This window comes from Candida pseudojiufengensis (genome assembly GCF_024610245.1).
Source record: "Candida pseudojiufengensis strain CBS 10847 chromosome Unknown scaffold23, whole genome shotgun sequence".
NCBI lineage: Eukaryota > Fungi > Ascomycota > Pichiomycetes > Serinales > Debaryomycetaceae > Lodderomyces > Lodderomyces pseudojiufengensis.
Window position 1 is genome coordinate 43,062 of NW_026261546.1, and position 18,498 is coordinate 61,559.

The 18,498-nt window shown below is 25.8% G+C and overlaps 5 protein-coding genes across 5 annotated transcripts; 4 read left to right on the forward strand and 1 right to left on the reverse strand. All coding sequences in view use genetic code 12, as the record gives it.

Annotated features, from left to right (window-relative positions):
* Positions 1-1,693: 1,693 nt before the first annotated feature.
* On the forward strand, positions 1,694-4,360 carry MIH1 (putative tyrosine protein phosphatase; the record flags this gene model as incomplete). The annotated part of the gene is made up of 1 exon (XM_051760577.1): positions 1,694-4,360. The coding sequence occupies one exon, from the start codon at positions 1,694-1,696 to the stop codon at positions 4,358-4,360; it is 2,667 nt and encodes an 888-aa protein (XP_051611721.1).
* A 3,661-nt stretch (positions 4,361-8,021) lies between these two features.
* On the forward strand, positions 8,022-9,732 carry NGT1 (Ngt1p; the record flags this gene model as incomplete). The annotated part of the gene is made up of 2 exons (XM_051760578.1): positions 8,022-8,282; positions 8,419-9,732. The coding sequence occupies 2 exons, from the start codon at positions 8,022-8,024 to the stop codon at positions 9,730-9,732; spliced, it is 1,575 nt and encodes a 524-aa protein (XP_051611722.1).
* A 127-nt stretch (positions 9,733-9,859) lies between these two features.
* Positions 9,860-13,828, reverse strand: VPS8 (CORVET complex membrane-binding subunit; the record flags this gene model as incomplete). The annotated part of the gene is made up of 1 exon (XM_051760579.1): positions 9,860-13,828. The coding sequence occupies one exon, from the start codon at positions 13,826-13,828 to the stop codon at positions 9,860-9,862; it is 3,969 nt and encodes a 1,322-aa protein (XP_051611723.1).
* Positions 13,829-13,942: 114 nt separating this feature from the next.
* On the forward strand, positions 13,943-15,253 carry SWD1 (COMPASS subunit protein; the record flags this gene model as incomplete). Its single annotated transcript, XM_051760580.1, has 1 exon — positions 13,943-15,253. The coding sequence occupies one exon, from the start codon at positions 13,943-13,945 to the stop codon at positions 15,251-15,253; it is 1,311 nt and encodes a 436-aa protein (XP_051611724.1).
* A 1,117-nt stretch (positions 15,254-16,370) lies between these two features.
* FKH2 (forkhead family transcription factor) lies at positions 16,371-18,446 on the forward strand (the record flags this gene model as incomplete). Its single annotated transcript, XM_051760581.1, has 1 exon — positions 16,371-18,446. The coding sequence occupies one exon, from the start codon at positions 16,371-16,373 to the stop codon at positions 18,444-18,446; it is 2,076 nt and encodes a 691-aa protein (XP_051611725.1).
* Positions 18,447-18,498: the final 52 nt, after the last annotated feature.

The following is an 18,498-nucleotide window of genomic DNA, read 5'->3' on the forward strand; positions in this document are numbered from 1 at the left end:
TGAAATTTTCAACTTCCAAATTTCAAATTTCAAACTTCACAAGATGGAAAAGGTATAATCAAGGATGAGAAAATGAAATACGGCTGATCAATTAGTGTAAAAACTTTCTGAAACGTTATTTCTCTTTTTATTCTTCCTGCTATAGTATTTAGCATTAAGTATAATTGATGTTTGTATTCGTTTACTACGACTTCAGATCGTCGGATTTTGCAAATGCAACAGATATGGGAACTACAATGTAATATCGTACCTTAATTTTAGGTCTGAATATAACTTTTATTCGTCAAAGTAATGTTTTTAATCCAAATGAAGTTGAAGCAACGTATTTTTCCAATTGTCTTGCTGACGTGTATCATTAAGTGTTTAATCTCTCTCCAAGCTGATATATCTAGTTTTTATATCAACATAAGGAGGAAGTTCAATTAAATTGATCTTTTGTTGATAGTTTCATCTTATACGATACAACATCATGAATTAAAATATTATGCAAAACAAGTTGTAAACGACTTCAGGTTGTAACAACATGACGTTCAAATTAAAGTTTACATGACTATTTTTTGACAATCTAAGTAGTAATATTCTTGGTATTATATATTATTATTGTGCCATTAATCAAATGACTAAACTCTGGATATCTGTAGATACCTAATCAAATTCTTGAGAAGAAAAAATAGTATGAGCAAGCTTTTCAAGCAATTGTAACAGTCTTCTTCACCCTGTTGAAATCTTCAAGTATTAGGGTAGTTCTAATCATTTGAAAATTTCATTTATAATCTTACTAAAATATAAATAAATTTATTATGTTCGTATAACAATAACACAAAATCAAAAGAAAAAAAGTACAAAAACGAAAGAACAAAATAAATAAATAAACATAAAAACGATACACAAAAGTTTGGGGGGTTGTAGCTACTCTTCATACTTTTTACTCCACTGAAATCATGAAATGAAATTGAACGGAATAAGAACAATACGATAAAACCTTAAATGTTCGAGAGGTCTCATTAAATCAAGTTTAGTCTTTAAACTTTTATTAATAAAGTAAGGGATCAAGGGAGTGTTCAATTGAAGATGTGCTTCATAAATCTTTGAATTGATTTAGTCAAACAATTTGGAGTAGATCAAGTGTTGCATTGTATATAGCCTAGTTTAGTGAAAGAGCAACAGTCAAAGGGAATACGCGTAGTTTGGTCGATTGTTAGAGCTTGTGTTTCAAGTTGAAAGCAATTGAAACATATTAAAAGCTTTTTGTACTCTTTATTTATTTAGATTTGTATACAGTATCAATATTATCAAATTTCTCTTTTTAATAATCAATCAAAAATTATTATAATTTAATCTAAATAGTTTAACAATTATAAAATATTTTTACAACCAAAGAAAGTGACCGGAAAGTCATAAATCAAAGTAACGTTGGAGGAATTAAGACAAAGAAACACCATCATTTGAAAAACCAAAGAAAATAAATAGTGAAAAAAGTAAGAAAATCGAGTAGATAAGAATCATTCATTAACACTTTTTAACAATCCACCAGATCACAAGAGATATCATTGTCGGGACATTAAAATTACAATTAATATTGATTTTCAACCATCAATTTATCAAAGAACACCTCAAATTCAACAACTTGATAAACTCCTTAACTCCATTTTTCCAAATAGATCTTCCTCCTTCGTTCAAATAATATCATAATATGAATCAAAATGAGGACAAAAAATTTACATCAAAAAATACGGATTCATCAACTTTAAATCCAACAAGACAATATAATTTTACAAATGACTTAAATCTAAATAAAATTGAATCACAAAGGACTAAAAGAAATAGACCATTAAGTTCATATATGGATGAAACATTTGAATCAACAGATTATTTTACGATTAATGATAAATATAATTATCCAACAACATTTAAATCAGACAATGTAGTAAAAGACAGTAAAAACAATTCACAATTAAAGAAAAAATCATCATTTGCATCACTTACATCACCAATTTTTCAAAAATCTAAGAATTTGTCGTCATCATCATCAAAAATTTCAGATTCTCCATTGAGTAGTCGAAAACCTTTAAAAAGTCTCACAAATTTACATTCTTCAATAAAAGCAATATCAAAAGCATCGCATAGTTTTTTCAATAGTTTTCATATGACTGCAATTAATCCTGATACATCAAAAGATGAAGTTGAAGAAACAGGAAAACAATCACAAGAAAACGAAGAAGTAGAAGAAGTTGTAACAGATTGTGATTCAGATGAAGATGATACTTTTGATACAATACAATTAGGTTCACCAACTGAAAACTTAAGAAATCGGTCACAAAGAAACTCGATATCAATAAGTAATAATATTAATAATCTGCCATCTAAAATGGTAGAAAAACCTTTTCCTTCATCAACTTCATCAATAAAATTAATTAATAAACCTAATTTTAGAAGATATCATTCAGTTTCAACTACTCAAAAAGAACTTGAAGATTGTAAAATTATAGATTATAATAATGATAATACAAATTTAAAAAATTCAACTATTAAATATCATAAAAGTTTAAATAATTCAGATACATTATTAAGAATAAATGAAACTCAATTAGAAAAAATTTTAAAAGGTGAACATAATCATGAATTCAATAAATTTTTAATAGTAGATTGTCGATTTCAATATGAATATAATGGAGGTCATATAAATTCAGCAATTAATATAAACTCATATGATGATTTAGAAAATAAAATTCAAAAATTAATGAATGAAGATGAAGATTCACCAACTACATTATTAATATTTCATTGTGAATTTTCAGTTTATAGAAGTATATTAATGGCAAAAGAATGGAGAAGATATGATAGATTAATAAATAAAAATAATTATCCATATTTAACTTGGCCAGATATTGTTATATTAGAAGGTGGATATAAAGGATTTTTTGAAAAATTTCCAAATTTTTGTTATCCAAAAAATTATATACCAATGAATCAAAATAATGATAGTAAAAATTTAATAAATAATATAAGAAATGAAAATAAATTATTAAATAGAGCTAAATCTTTCAATCAATTTAATTCATCAATTTCAAATAATCTGGTAAATGAAGTTTGGAATAATGATAATGAATATCATCAACAACATAATAAATCATCATCTTTTTCAAATTTATATTATTCTAATAATAATAATTCCAATAAAAAGACAATAAAACGTCAAAAATCAAATTCAAAAGTTAATTTAAACTTAAGATTAACAAGAGCAAATACTTTTAGTTCAAATACAAATCATCAATCATTAAAATTGTTTGATAATAATTCAACAATATTTTATACAGCTCCAAATTATAATCAACAATCAAATTCATCATCACCAGCAAGTTCACCAACATTACAACATTTTCAATTTAATGATGATTCAACTCCACCAATAACTTCAACCAATACTAACACAAACTCAACCACCTCATCCACAACACTTCAAAGACCTAATTTTTTACCTCCTTCAACTTCATATAGAAATAATAATAGTTTATATTCTCAATATCATAGAAAATCATATTCATCAAATTTTTCATCATCTTCATTATCAATAAATTCAACATTATCAAGATCTTCATCAATAAATTCAGAAAATAATCTGTTATTAAATTTTGATACTCCAAATTCTCCATTTATTGATTCAACATCGAATCATAGTCATAACAACCATAATCATAACAACCATAATCATAATCATAATCAAAACCTTTATCAAAGTCCAAGTTTAATTCATGATAATTCAGCATCATCTACTTCAACTTCAAATTCTTCAATTACTGATTATTTTGATAGTAAAAAACCATCAATTTCTTCATCAATTACAACAACAACCTTAAATGATCAATCACCAAATAAATTTCAATCACCAACTTCAAAAAATTTTCAATTTCCTAAACGATCAATTTCAACATCGAAAATTAATTTAATAAAACAACAACAACCATCATTACTGAAAACAAAAGATTCATCTACATTATCACCGAAAATATCATCACCATTATCAACAATTGATTTGAATATAAATACACCTAAAAGTAATGATTTAGAAGAAGATAATTCATTAACTTTATCAACAATACAATCAAATATTAATAATTCACATTCATCAATATATGATCCAATAAATGATACACCAGTTGAATTTTCAATACCTACAACTTCCTTTGGTGGTGATAGAAATGTAAGAAAATCAAAATCAATTTCAAATTTAAAAAGAAATAATAATAATAATAATAATAATTTTGAAATTTTTAATCATTCTCATACTTTTTCTATACCTAATGGTATTGGATTTAATTCAGTTTGTGATATAAATGAAGTTGATGAAGAAGAAAATTGAAGTTGATAAAAAAGAGTTTTGAAGGACATCTAGTCTCAATATTTTTCTCACGATTTACAAGTTTACAACTTATGTCTTTACACTAAGTTTAAAATACACTTTTTCTGATTGCATTTTTCCGGCTTGATTTATATTTTTGTTTTTCATTTGGACCCTAATTTAATATTGCATTTAATTTTTAATAAATAAAATTGAAATCAAAAACGGTTCGAGTTTTCTTTAATAACATTCAACTTGTCGATGTCTAAGTAAATTTTTTTATTCTACTTATTTCTGCAATGTGGAATCATTGACTTGACTTGCAAAAGAACGAAGTATACGGCTTAGTTCCGAAACTAATAATCCTGGTTAAATAATTGGGCCGCCTTAAAAACCCATCATCCGATCCCGCTCAAATCGAAGATCAATACCGAGATAATACCAATTACGAAGTAAAAACAATAATAAGTATTGGAGATTTTGATCTTGTGTTTCAAATTATTATTATCGTGTGTATAAATATTAAAATGCAACATCAAAATTATTTGGTGATGTTACATTGAGAAAAAAAATAAAATATTTAATGTCACATAGAAACTAGTCTAAAAATTACTGGTTTAGTATTGAACAAAGCAAATGCCGATCATCTTGCAGTTTTCGGTACCTTTTGTACATCTTCTGATCTAATGGAGCTCGATTGATATTGAAAAAATGTTTAGTATGTAATCAATTTTTTGATACATAAGCTAAATGATGCACTATTTTTATTTTAATTCTGTAACTCATGCAACGAAATTCGAATCAATTGAAATTTGATGACTTTAACCGTATCAGATTCCCTTGTCAGTTCCGTTAATGTAACTTAACTTCTCATCCCAATGTTAGCGCTTCCCCACAATTCTTTTAGAAAACAACAGATGAGCAGAAATCTGTTTCAAAAGCTTGTATTTTGAATAAAGTTTAGTCCCAGGCGAATAAATTTTCTTAAATCTGGAGAATTCTGGAGTAAAAATCAAAAATTCATAGTTGATGCTGATTGTTATACTCCATAGTTGAAGGGTCTTTGGAGTTAAACTTTTTTAGAATAATTTTAAATTAAAGTTTTTTTTAGTATGAAACGGCTTTTTAACTAAATTTGTTTCAGAATTGTTGTAAAAAATTTTAAACTTTTACATCATATTTCTTTGCGAAAATTTATTCTGGCTAGCTAATACATGCTATAGCTCGAATGAAAAAACACCTAGGAGTTTTGTTTTGATCTTGTAATACTTTTCAGTTGTTCATTTCCTCACCAAATTGAAATCAATAATTGACCAAAAGTCGACAACATTTTTTGAATAGCGTAAAGCATTTGTATTCTCTTGATAACTCATAATCTCAATAATTTGATCGAGAAGATTCTCAAAAACCACAGCAATCAAATCAATAAATCTCAGATATCCACAAAAATATTGATTCAGTAATCTAAGAATTTTTTAAAATCCGGGGTAAGTTTTGCAAAAAAATTTTAAGGTACTGATCTAAAATCGCGTAATCGAAATTGTGTTTATAGTTCCTAGGTTGCAAAATAAATTTTTATTATACAACTTGCTTTGATGAGTAATTAGTCAAGAATTAAAATTACGTTGATACAACTCACTAAGATAAGTTTTACTAGATTATAGTCATAACGTGTATAGTATCATTTGTTTCAGAATTATAGATCTTTCCTTATCCAGTAATGTATATAAATAATTATTGACAGCTTGCTGCTACCAATAAAATTACGAGATGTTTTTTTTTTTTTTATTTTAAATTTTTATTTTTGTGTAAATGAAACGGTGTTGCAGTTTCATAATTTGTTTATATACAGGTTTATTAATATTAATGTTCAAGTATAAGCCAAATAGAATTAATTTCAACGAGATAAAGGACGGTAAGTAGAAATGTATTAACCAGGGGTTGGTATACAAATACTACTGATTGTTGAGTAGAACAGATTCATTTCCTTTTCTTTTGACTCCCTTAATGTATTACCTCTTTAAATCATACGTTAATTTTGTCTCAAATATTTTACATAATCTAGATCTGTTTAATTTAGAATTAATGTTTCATAAGAAAATTTCAACTTGGAATCAAATAATAAAAGTGTTTTCGTCAATCAGTCTAATTATACGGCTAACATGCATGTAATTTTATTACTGTATAATATTATAAAAGCATAAGGCATTAATTAGTATAAATTTAGTCCAATTTGCGCTTTTTCTTTTGTCACTTTATTCCTCCACCCCTCCCTCCCTCTCTCTCTCTTCGATTTGTTTTTTGGGTTACTTAATTAAATTGAATTAACCGGTGAAAAGTTAGGTCTAAGAACGGGTTCTAATTAAACCTAAGGGAATTGTAAAAAGAGAGTTAGATTAGAGGCAGATTGTATTGTAATTGAAAAAGAATAAATTATCAATTTTCTTACTAATGGTTCAATGCAATTACTAACCTTACTTAAAAAGTACTGTTACTGAATAAAATTATATGTACAAAAACAATGTAAAGTTTAAAATGAATTTAGTAGAAATACGTTAAATTATAAATAGAATTTTTAGAAAAACATTTGGGGAGTGTCTAATAAATCTGTCAATATTAATATTTTAGTTTAGTAGTCTTATTGTTTCATGAAATTGTCATAATTGAAAATTATTGATTTATAACCATCTGTTTTTAATCTAATGGTATTGTTCTTGAACAAATTTCATTGTGGATATACTATTGGTTAAACAATATGATTTAATTAGATTGTTGAATTTTTCCATTATCTTAAATTAGTAGAAAACATGTTCTCTCCCTTTAATAACTTTGAATAGTAGCATTATTAGTAGTAGTTACTCAGAGTGGTGGTGGTTGTGTTCATAATTATTTTATTGTTTTAAATGTATTTATGTTACAATCTCCAATTTATTTTTTATCAATATTCCATAGCTTGTTTCAATTTTCTATGACAAATACAACAATTGAATATTATAATATTTTTTCTTATAGATATTCAACTTGTGACTATGCATTTGTGTTATAGATGATTCATTAAAACCTGGAGTAAGCATATCTTAGTGTTTGAATTCGTAACTTAGCTTGATTTTAACTTTTAGTTGAGACTAGTTTGACTTTAGAGTCAAATCAAAGTGGAGATTTAATATCATGTAAGTATGGCCCTTTATACCTACTCTTTCTATTGTTTACTTTGTGTAGATAATTTTTTAATTAATTATGCGTTTTATTAATTAGTAAAATAGAACAAACAAAAATTTATTGATTTCTTTATTATCTTATCAATAGAAAATGATTGTGTTGAATAATGAAAAATATAAAATCATGGAATAATATTCATTCATTCATTATTATAAATAAACGATAAAACCTTCATTTGAAATTTTTCATTTTTCCATTTTTCATTTAACCATCAACCTATTCTAATTCAAATCATAAACAATTATAACTTTGATAGTTATATAAAGGCAAGACAAATTCAATCAGATCACGACTTGTTACAAAATCACTCAGATCAATAACAGATCAACCAATCCAACAAATTCAATCCAACTAATTCAATTCAAATTTTCAGAATTTTCAATAATTTTTCATCAAAATTTCAATAATATTTCATTCATAGTATAAACCAATATCATAAAATAAAATCTCGAAATACTTAAAAATGACATCAACAACAGATGAAAAAGCAACTCATGCAGTAGAAGTAACTTCAAGTTCATCACATTCAAAAGATTTAGAAAATAATATAAATGAAAAATATTCTCATGATGATGATGTTCATTTAGAATTAAAACATCATACAATTGAAGAAATTTCAAGTAGTGGAAATTGGTATGATAAAACTTTTAGAATATTTGGTAAAAATTTTCATTATTCAAATTCAATGGTACAAATTGTTGTTTGTGCTTTTGTTATATTTATGGTATGTATTTAGATTTATGAAGAAGTGTTTCATAAAAAAATTGGAATGAGTAGTAAGACCAGAAGAGATTATATCTCGTGGATTACTATCACTTTCCAGCAAGAGAGAATGTCCAAATACTAACTGAATCCCTCAGACACCTGGTATGTTTAATGCATTAAGTGGTATAGGTGCAAGTATAAGTGATAAACCAACATCAGATAATGCATCAGTTGCATTATATTCAACATTTGCAACAATTGGTTTTTTCGGAGGTACTATAGTAAATATTTTAGGAGTTAAGTATTCTTTAATGTTTGGAGGTATTGGTTATGCATTATATGCTGGATCATTATTAAGTTTTAATCATAATGAAAATAAAGGATTTGTTATATTTGCAGGAGCATTCTTGGGGTTATGTGCAGCAGTATTATGGGCAGCTCAAGGACAAGTTGTTTTAAGTTATTCAGATGAAAAAAATAAAGGTAAAGCAATTATGATATTTTGGGTTATTTTTAATTTAGGTGCTGTTATTGGTTCAATAATTCCATTAGCTGATAATATTAATAATACTGGATCAGCAGCAAATAATGGTACTTTCATTGCATTTATTGTTTTAATGTGTTGTGGATCATGTATTGCATTTTTTATGTTAGAACCTTCAAAAGTTTATAAATCAGATGGTACAAGAGTTGCAATTGATCAACATAAAGCTCCAAATGTAAAAGATGAAATTATTGCACTTTTTAAATTATTATTTAAAGAACCAAAAATTTTATTTATGTTTCCAATGTTTTTTGCTTCAAATTGGTTTTATACTTATCAATTTAATAATTTTAATCATGGTATGTTTAATTTAAGAACAAGATCTTTGAATTCTTTATTATATTGGTTTGCTCAAATGATTGGTTCAATAATTTTGGGTTATATAATGGATTTAAAATATTTTAAACGTTCAACAAGAGGTAGAATTGGTTGGACTATTTTATTTGTTACTGGTTTAGCTATTTGGGGTGGTGGATTAAAATTTCAATTAGAATTTACAAGAGAAGAAGTTGAATCAACTCCTCCAACTATTGAACCAATGGATTATACTCAAGGTAAATATATTGGTCCAATGTTTCTTTATATATTTTATGGTGCTTATGATGCATTATTTCAAACTTTTACATTATGGTGTATTGGAGCATTATCAAATAATCCAAAAAAAGTTGCTTTATATGCTGGATTTTATAAAGGTATACAATCTGCTGGTGCAGCTATTGCTTGGAGATTAGATGCTATTGCTTTACCTTATATGAATTTATTTGCAAGTTCTTGGGCTTTATGTCAAGCTTCTTTATTAATTGCTATACCTTTAATTTGGTTTAGAATAAGTGATCATACTGATGCAATTGAAGATGGAATGGAAGATATTGTTGGAATGGATGAAATTGAAGCTGTTAAATCAACTACTGAACATAAAGAATAAGACAATTTCTTAGGTATTAATTATTTATGAATCTTTTTGGTTTTAGACAATTTTAATGATATGTTAGTGTATTTTTAATAAAATAAAAATTTAATCTACGTCAAAAGCAAAGTAGTACTCTATCTCCTTATTTACAAAGTATACAAATTCCAGGACTATGTAAATTTTCAAGACATTTAGAATGATAAGAATGACCACATTCAAAAAAAATAAGTTCTAAATAATGAAATTTTTTATCAAATTCTGTTCGATAATCATCAGTTGATTCTTTTCCTAATTTTAGTTGAATTTTATAATATTCTTTATTTTCCCAAGCTGATATATTTTGATCCACCACTTCTTCATTTAATTCCATTCCCAAAATTAATTTATCACAACAATTACATTTTCTATTATTTAATATCCAACCACTCAAGTTATCTTTTTGAATTAATTTCATATTTTTTTTAAAATCATTATTTATAATTTTTAACATAATTTTTAAAATTTCATTTTCATAATTATAAGAAATAAATAAATCTTGTAAAATATTTCTTATATTTGATAATTTTGTTATATGATTTAAATCACCTTGATCATCTATTGAAGATGATTCTAAAAATAAATTAAAAATTTTTAAAAATGATTGTTCTCCTTTATTATTTATTAATTTATAATCACTTATTTTTTTAAAACAATCATGAATTAATTTATTTAAAAAATTATGAATTTCAACAGAATTTGATGTATTTGCAAGTTTTATCAATGAATTAATTAATTTAAGCCATAATTGTTCATTTAATGTTAAATTATCTTTTTCAATATTATAAGTTTGAGGACTTTCAATAATTTCTGTTGCATAGTTGATTAAATTAATAATACTGTCTTTGTTGGATTCATTAATCTCATTTGAAATTTGAATTATATAATCTATAATTGTATCAATTGCTTTACTATATTCTTTTGAAAATGCAAATAAACAAGCTTGACCATCAATGATTTGTTTTTCTTTCAAAAGTTGTAAAACTTGATCATTATCTGCGTAAATTTTCAGTAATTGAGATTTCCAATTACTAATAAATTCAAATACTTGATCTCTATCATATTCAATTAATAATCTTAAATATTCATATAAAAATTCATCTAATTCAATTGAGTTTTTACTACCATTAAACAATCTCTGTAGGTAATCATATTTTAATAAATCATCATCAATTTTTAATATTTCAATATGTAATTGAGGTGAATATTTATCAATTAATTTGAAAAATGTTTCATTATCTAATTTCACTAATCTTTTAAATTTTGTTTTCAAAACTTTAATAACTTTTATTTTTTCATTCATATTTTTATTTTTAGCAAAAGATTGATCAATTAATATCATAAGATGTTTTACATAATCTTCTTCTTCTTCTTCTACTTCCTCTGCTAATTCTTCTCCCTTTACTTCTTCCCCCTTATTTTCATCTTTTTTCAACCACATCTCTAAAGCCATAGAATATTTTCCTTCTGAATTATAATAATCAACTAATACATTATAATATCCTGCAATTTTTAATTTATCAATAAATTCTTCATCATCAGGTAAATATTTTGAAATTAAACTTTGTAAAGCTAATTCACAATCTTTAAATAATTTTAAATTTAAATTTGAACTTAATTTATTTACAACGGAATTTAATATTGAATCAGATAATCTTATAAATTGAGAATATTTTGGATAATTTCTTGCTATAAATATTGATAATTGACATTTATCAAATTCATTAAAATTGTGTTCATTTGTTTCAAAAAGATCCAAAAGTGCTTCAATTAAAAATTGTCTATTATATTTTATTTGATCATTTAAAAATGATGATTCAAAAAATTCATTTAATGCTGATAATGTTTTAAAAGAATTTATTTTTAAAAATGTATATAAATATGGAAAAATTGTATCATCATTTAATGCATGAATTATTTGATTATCTCTTATGATGGAGGAACTTGAAAAAAGAATATCACAAACAGATTTTATTGCATCAAATTCTCCATTAACTATATATTTTTCAGTAGGATATTGTCTTCCAGTTAAAATAAAAGAAATATAATCATAAGCTTTTAAATATTCATCATTTTTTAAAAATTCAGGATTTTGAAATTCTTTTATAAATTCAAGTAATGGAGTTTCATAATCATTTAATAATGAATTCCAAATAAATATTAAACATTCTCTTAATTTATATTTCTTACATAATTGTATAGTAACATCAATATCTAAACTTGTCAAGTCTAAAGTACATATGAGTTCAGTTAATAAATCTCCCATATCATTTGATGCATAATATTCAACTAATCTTTTTAAAACTATTGGTGGTAAACTAATTATAAATTGTGATAAAATAAATGGTTCTAAATTTTGGAAAAAAAATTGATCATTATTAATATAATTCATTAAATTCTCTAGAATATCAATATATCCAGTATATGAAACAATTTCTAAATATAAATTTAAATGATCAACCGAATAATTTATAGATTCTTTCATAATTTCAATCAAATACGGTCGTATTAAAGCTGATCTTTTATTTTTATCTATAGGTAATCCAACAGCAACTAATTTTCCTTCTGAAGTTGTATTATAAAATTCATCAGCAATATTTAAAGCTTTTAAATAATTTGAATTTGAAATATTTGATAATAATATATCAGCCCAACTTAATTGTCTACCAATTAAGATTTTATTTTCATTTAATAATATAAAACAATGTTTTGCAATATTAATTTGTTTTACTTCATTTGTGAAAGTATCTTCTGCTATTGGAATTAATGATTTATTATCATAAAAAAATGTCATCATTTTAATTGATTCATTTTCTTCATTAACAAATATACTTAAAATATTAGATTGTACCCATTTTATATCTATAATATTTAATTTTGCATCTAATTTACATGTTTTTGTGAATGGTAATTTTGGTACTGCTTTGTCTTTATCTTTTGCATTATTTACAATATTAATTAAATTTGAAGGTAGGACATTATTTTCTAATTCTAATATTCCAAGAACATTATTCCAACTATAAGCTAATTTAGCACAACTAATACCACTCAAAGTATTAACACAAGGAAACCAACTCATAGCTGTAGTTTCTATCTTATTACCTGATTCTTTTGATTTACTAACTTTGAAATGAGGCTTTACGTTGGTTAAAGTTGGATCATTTAATGAAATTGTTGAAATTATGGTGAGTGTGTCTTGAGTCATTAATGCCATTACTCCCATTCCATCAGTAATTTGATGTGAAGAACCCATAGGTAATAACCCACAATTTAAAACTTTTAATTGTAATTCATCTCGTGATATATCATTTGTTCCAAATAATCTTTCACTAGTAAAATAAGTTTTCATTAGTTTTCTTGCTCCATTATGTCGCAATATTAAACTTGTTTCATCTATACTTATAAATTGATGAGTTTGTGATTGAAGGAATTTTACATATGTGATTTCCAGATTAAATGCATGACTTTCTCTAGTAGATGATTCGGATTCTGATGGATATAATGTATGATACGGTAGTTTATCATAAGGTAATATTACAGTTCCATTTTTTAAATCCCATAATCTTATAGTTCCATCTTTATATCCAGCTATGAAAAAAGTACAATCAGATGAAAATGAAATACAAGTAACTTCTATTCTTTCTTCTTCTTCTGGGATTACTAAAATAGAATCTATTTCTTGTTTATAATTGAAAATAACGATATTACCAGAGCTTGTTCCAAGGGCAATAAATATGGAATTTGTTTTAACTAGTAATACTTGACCATATTTTGTAATAAATTCAGAAGAATTAATTATATTTGATATCTTTTTCAAATCTGACCAATGAAAAATACTCTCCAATTCTTGTTTTTCAAATTGAATAGAATTTTTCTTTTCTAATACATGTTGATATGAATTATTTCTATGATATCTTAATGCTAAACTTGTTTTTGTGGTTGAACGATCATCAAATCTTTGTTTATGACCTAAAATATTAATTGAAGAATTATTAGATGATATACTTAATGAAGGTGATCTAATTGTTCTTGTAGACAAATCAAATATTGTTAATTTGTCTGAATTTGATGTCATTGATCATTTTTGATTGTAGAATAAGAAATGGTTGTAAAAAAGTAAATCAATTTAATCGCGATAAAAATTAACATGAAACATTATCAATGGAGTTGATACAACCAACATAAATACATGAATTTACAATTACAAGATCCCTTTTCAGTTGCAAAAGAATTTCCTGAGAATTTATCAACAACTTTAAACTATGGTCATTCAGTAGCAATTCAATTCAATCATAAAGGAGACTATTTAGCTTCTGGATTATCAGATGGATCAATTGTAATATATGATATGGTTTCAAATGGATTAATAGCACATATTACAGAACAATGTCATGTTCGACCGATAACTTCTATAACTTGGTCAACTTGTGGAAGATACCTTTTAACATCATCTCAAGATTGGTATTGTAAATTATGGGATTTAAGTAAAATAAATAAAAATAATGATGATTCACCTGTAATACGACAAGTTAAATTTGATGGACCTATTTGGCTGGCAAATATTCATCCTGAAAATCATTTTGTTTTTATTGCATCTTTATTAGATGATTCACCTGTATATGTTGATTTAAAAGATGAAAAACCGATTGTTAAAAAATTAAGAACAAATCCTTTAGAAAATGGAAATGAAGAACAAGATGGAGTTGAAACACCATTGAAAAAGAGGAGGAAAAAAGACAATACATCAAAACAATCAACATTAGTAACAGCATTTACAGAACAAGGGAAATATATATTCACAGGTACAAGTAAAGGATGGCTTAATATTTTTCGAACTAATGATTTAAAATTAATACATTCTGTAAAATTAGCAAATTCAAATATTAAAAATATTTCAATATCACCAAATCAACGTAAATTAGCAGTAAATTTTTCAGATAGAATTATACGACAAATTGATTTACCAGATTTAATGAATGATGATAATGATACAACTGAATGGGATTTTGATATTGATCATAAATATCAAGATGTTGTAAATAGATTACAATGGAATTCAATAACTTTTAATCATAATGCAGAATTTTTAATAGCTTCAACTCATGGTCAATCTTCACATGATTTATATTTATGGGAAACTTCAATGGGTTCATTAATTAAAATTTTAGAAGGTTCAAATGAAGAATTAATTGATGTTAAATGGAATTATAATAGATGTAAAATAGGATCAATTGGTTTAGATAGTGGATCAATATATATTTGGTCAATTCAATTTCCTCAAAAATGGAGTGCTTTAGCTCCTGATTTTGTTGAAGTTGAAGAAAATATTGAATATATTGAAAAAGAAGATGAATTTGATATTTTAGATGAATCTGAAGTAAATAAAAAGAGAATGGAAGAAGAAGATTTGGATATTGATGTTATAACTAAAGAAACTACTGATGCAAGAGGATTTGATATAACTAAGGAGTCTTTTATAATACCAATAAATTATGTGTAGGTATATCAAATTAATTTTGTGCAACAAAATTTGAAACGCGAATTAGCAAGACGCGCAATTTTGCTGATTTTGCGCACTCAATTGAAGTACTTGTTCATTTGATTTCAATAATAGCTTAGCTTCTTCTTTCTAGTTAAAATATTGCAAGCAGAGAGGGTAACTGATATAGTCAGTTTTCACTATTTGATTCTCACCAATCATGTTTTAATTGAGCAATAATTCTGTGTAAACTTGAAAATGAAATATTTACTTGAAATTGAAATATTTAATTCTCCAGCTATTCTCTTATCAAATAATAAATGAAACCAAACCCAAACTGATGACAGGTATCATCCGATACTCTTTAATGCAGTAGCTACTTGAGTCTTCATAGCTCCTCTATTTGTATTGAACAATGCGGAATTTAACATCATCATCAAATTAAAGGAGAAGAAATTTCTCTACTCCAAGTATAGATAAATTTTCAGCTACAGCTTAGTCTAAGTTCCCATGCTAGCTAGTAGATCCTCTATTTTTTGAACGATCAATCAGATTGACCCCTTTGATTTTTTAGATCAATGAATGGCAATAATCTTAATTTTTGACTAAAAAATTGACAAAAGGAAACTGCTACCAATCTCCCCCAAAATTAAACAAAAAAATTCAAAAAAAACAAAAACAAACAAAAGATTTTTTTCAACTTTAAAAAAGTAAACACTTACTCACTTACATAGTTAACAAATCTTCAAGTTCAATTAACAGTTGAAAAATATACTACAAGAGCTCGTTTAAATTGGACAAGAGCTTTCATATTTGATCTCAATTATACTTCTGAGTATCACTTATTCATCCACCACTTTCAAAAAAGATTAGTTCAGTATAGCAAAAGTCTAATATAGTTGATCACAAACAATTAAATTATTTATTTTTTTGTATTAAGGATTAAATTCATCAACAACGATAGCAAATTCAACAAACCAAATTAATTTGCATATAAAGGACATAAAGTCGACTTCAAGAACAGACCAAATTGAGAGATCAATCATTTCATAGCATTTATTGTCATTAAACAAACACGTCAAATCATATTTACAGCTTCAAGATCATCATCATTATTCAAGGGTAAACACAAATCCAAATGTCCAATTCATTTACTACTCCAAGAAAACGAACACTTTCAGATCATTTAGAAAACCAATATTACTCATTTGATGACCCTCAAGAAAGGATAAATGCCGTTATTGGTGTATTACAATGTCCTGATGAGAAAACAAATGTTTCAGAAACTTATGCAAATACTAAAAATATAGCTACTCAAGTTCAAGCTTATGCCAAAATAGCGGGTAAAGATTGGACTTATTATGTTAAATCTTTAGCTATATCTATTGGTAGAAATACAGATGTAGCAAGTTCAAATGTAAATACTGGACCATTAATTGATATTGATTTAGGTCCAGCAAAAATTGTAAGTAGACAACATGCAACAATTACTTATAATTTAGATGCAAGAACTTGGGAATTAAGAGTTCTTGGTAGAAATGGTGCAAGAATAGATGGACAAAAAGTTTCAATTGGATCACTGGAAAAAAATACATTACATTCTGGAGCTATATTAGATGTTGGAGGAACTCAAATGATGTTTATTTTACCAGATTCACCTCCTACTGTAGCACCAAAAATGTTGGAAAAAGCAATGGCCAAATATAGAGAAGAACATGGGAAAAATAAAAAAACATATAATGGTAATGGTGGAGGATCAATTAAAAGTTTTCAAGTATATAATAAAGCTCAATTAAATCATTCACCAAATCAAATGACAGCAAATTCATTGCAAAGTAATTTAGATCAAGATTTATCAAAAGAAGATTCAAAAGATATAAAACCCCCATATAGTTATGCAACAATGATAACTCAAGCTATTTTATCAAATCCATCAGGTGTTATGTCATTAGCAGATATTTATAATTGGATTTCAAGTCATTATGCATATTATAAATATTCTAAAACTGGTTGGCAAAATTCAATTAGACATAATTTATCATTAAATAAAGCATTTGAAAAAGTTCCAAGAAGACCAAATGAACCTGGAAAAGGTATGAAATGGCAAATTAGTTCATCTTATAGAGAAGAATTTTTAAATAAAGTAAATGATGGAACAATTTCAAAAACAAGAAGAGGTTCATCAGTTTCAAGACAATTAAGTTTACATTTAGCAACTCATAAACAATTACCTGAATCTCAATTGGATAGACATGATATGAGTCAATTTCATCCACAACAAATTCATGGTCAACAACAACCACCCCCACAACAACAATCACAACATCAACAACAACCTCAACAGCCTCCTCCTCAAGCATATTACAATCATCAAAGTCCAGAGACGAAAAACCTTCAATACAATAATGTACAACAAAACCATATGAACTATATTCCGAATCAATATGTTCAATCTGGACGTTCCTATTCCTATTCTCAACAACAACAACCACAGGATCAACCTCAGCAACAGCAACCGCAACAGCAACCACAACCAATGATGTTTGGTCAACAATCAAATACCCAATATTCAAACAACAATGGATATGGAACACATTTAGCATCACCATTAAGACAACCACAACAATTACATCAACAAAGAGATTCTATCACCAAGATACCTAAAGTTGAAAACAATTCTACTTTGTATAATCTACCACCACCAACAAACAACAACAACAATAACGAAACAAAACCAAATTTAGGACATTCAAGAAATTCTTCATATGTAACTAATACACAATTACCAAATACTGTAATTTCATCAATAAATCATCTGTATAATTCAAATCAAAATGATTCATTAAATTCAATACCAATATCTTCAAATAATACAACAAATGATGTAATAAATTTTACAAGTCCTAAAAAAATATCACAATTAGAAGCATATACACCAGAACGAGGATCAAATAAAAATCAACAACAAAATCAACAACAAAATGGAAAAAATACAAATACTAATTCAAATTCAAATCAACTTAATCCAAATAATCAATCACAACATCCAAATCAATCAAGTCCTGCATTTTGGAATTTTGTTCAATTTAGTACTCCCAATGGTCAAACTCCAATTAAAAGAAATTTAAATGAAGAAAATAATAATAATGATGATGATGATGAAGATGAATCAGAAAATGATGAAAAACAAAGTCCTTTACGAAATAAAGATTAAAAACATTATCTACGTAATTTAATTTATCTATTATTATTTTTCAATTTTATTT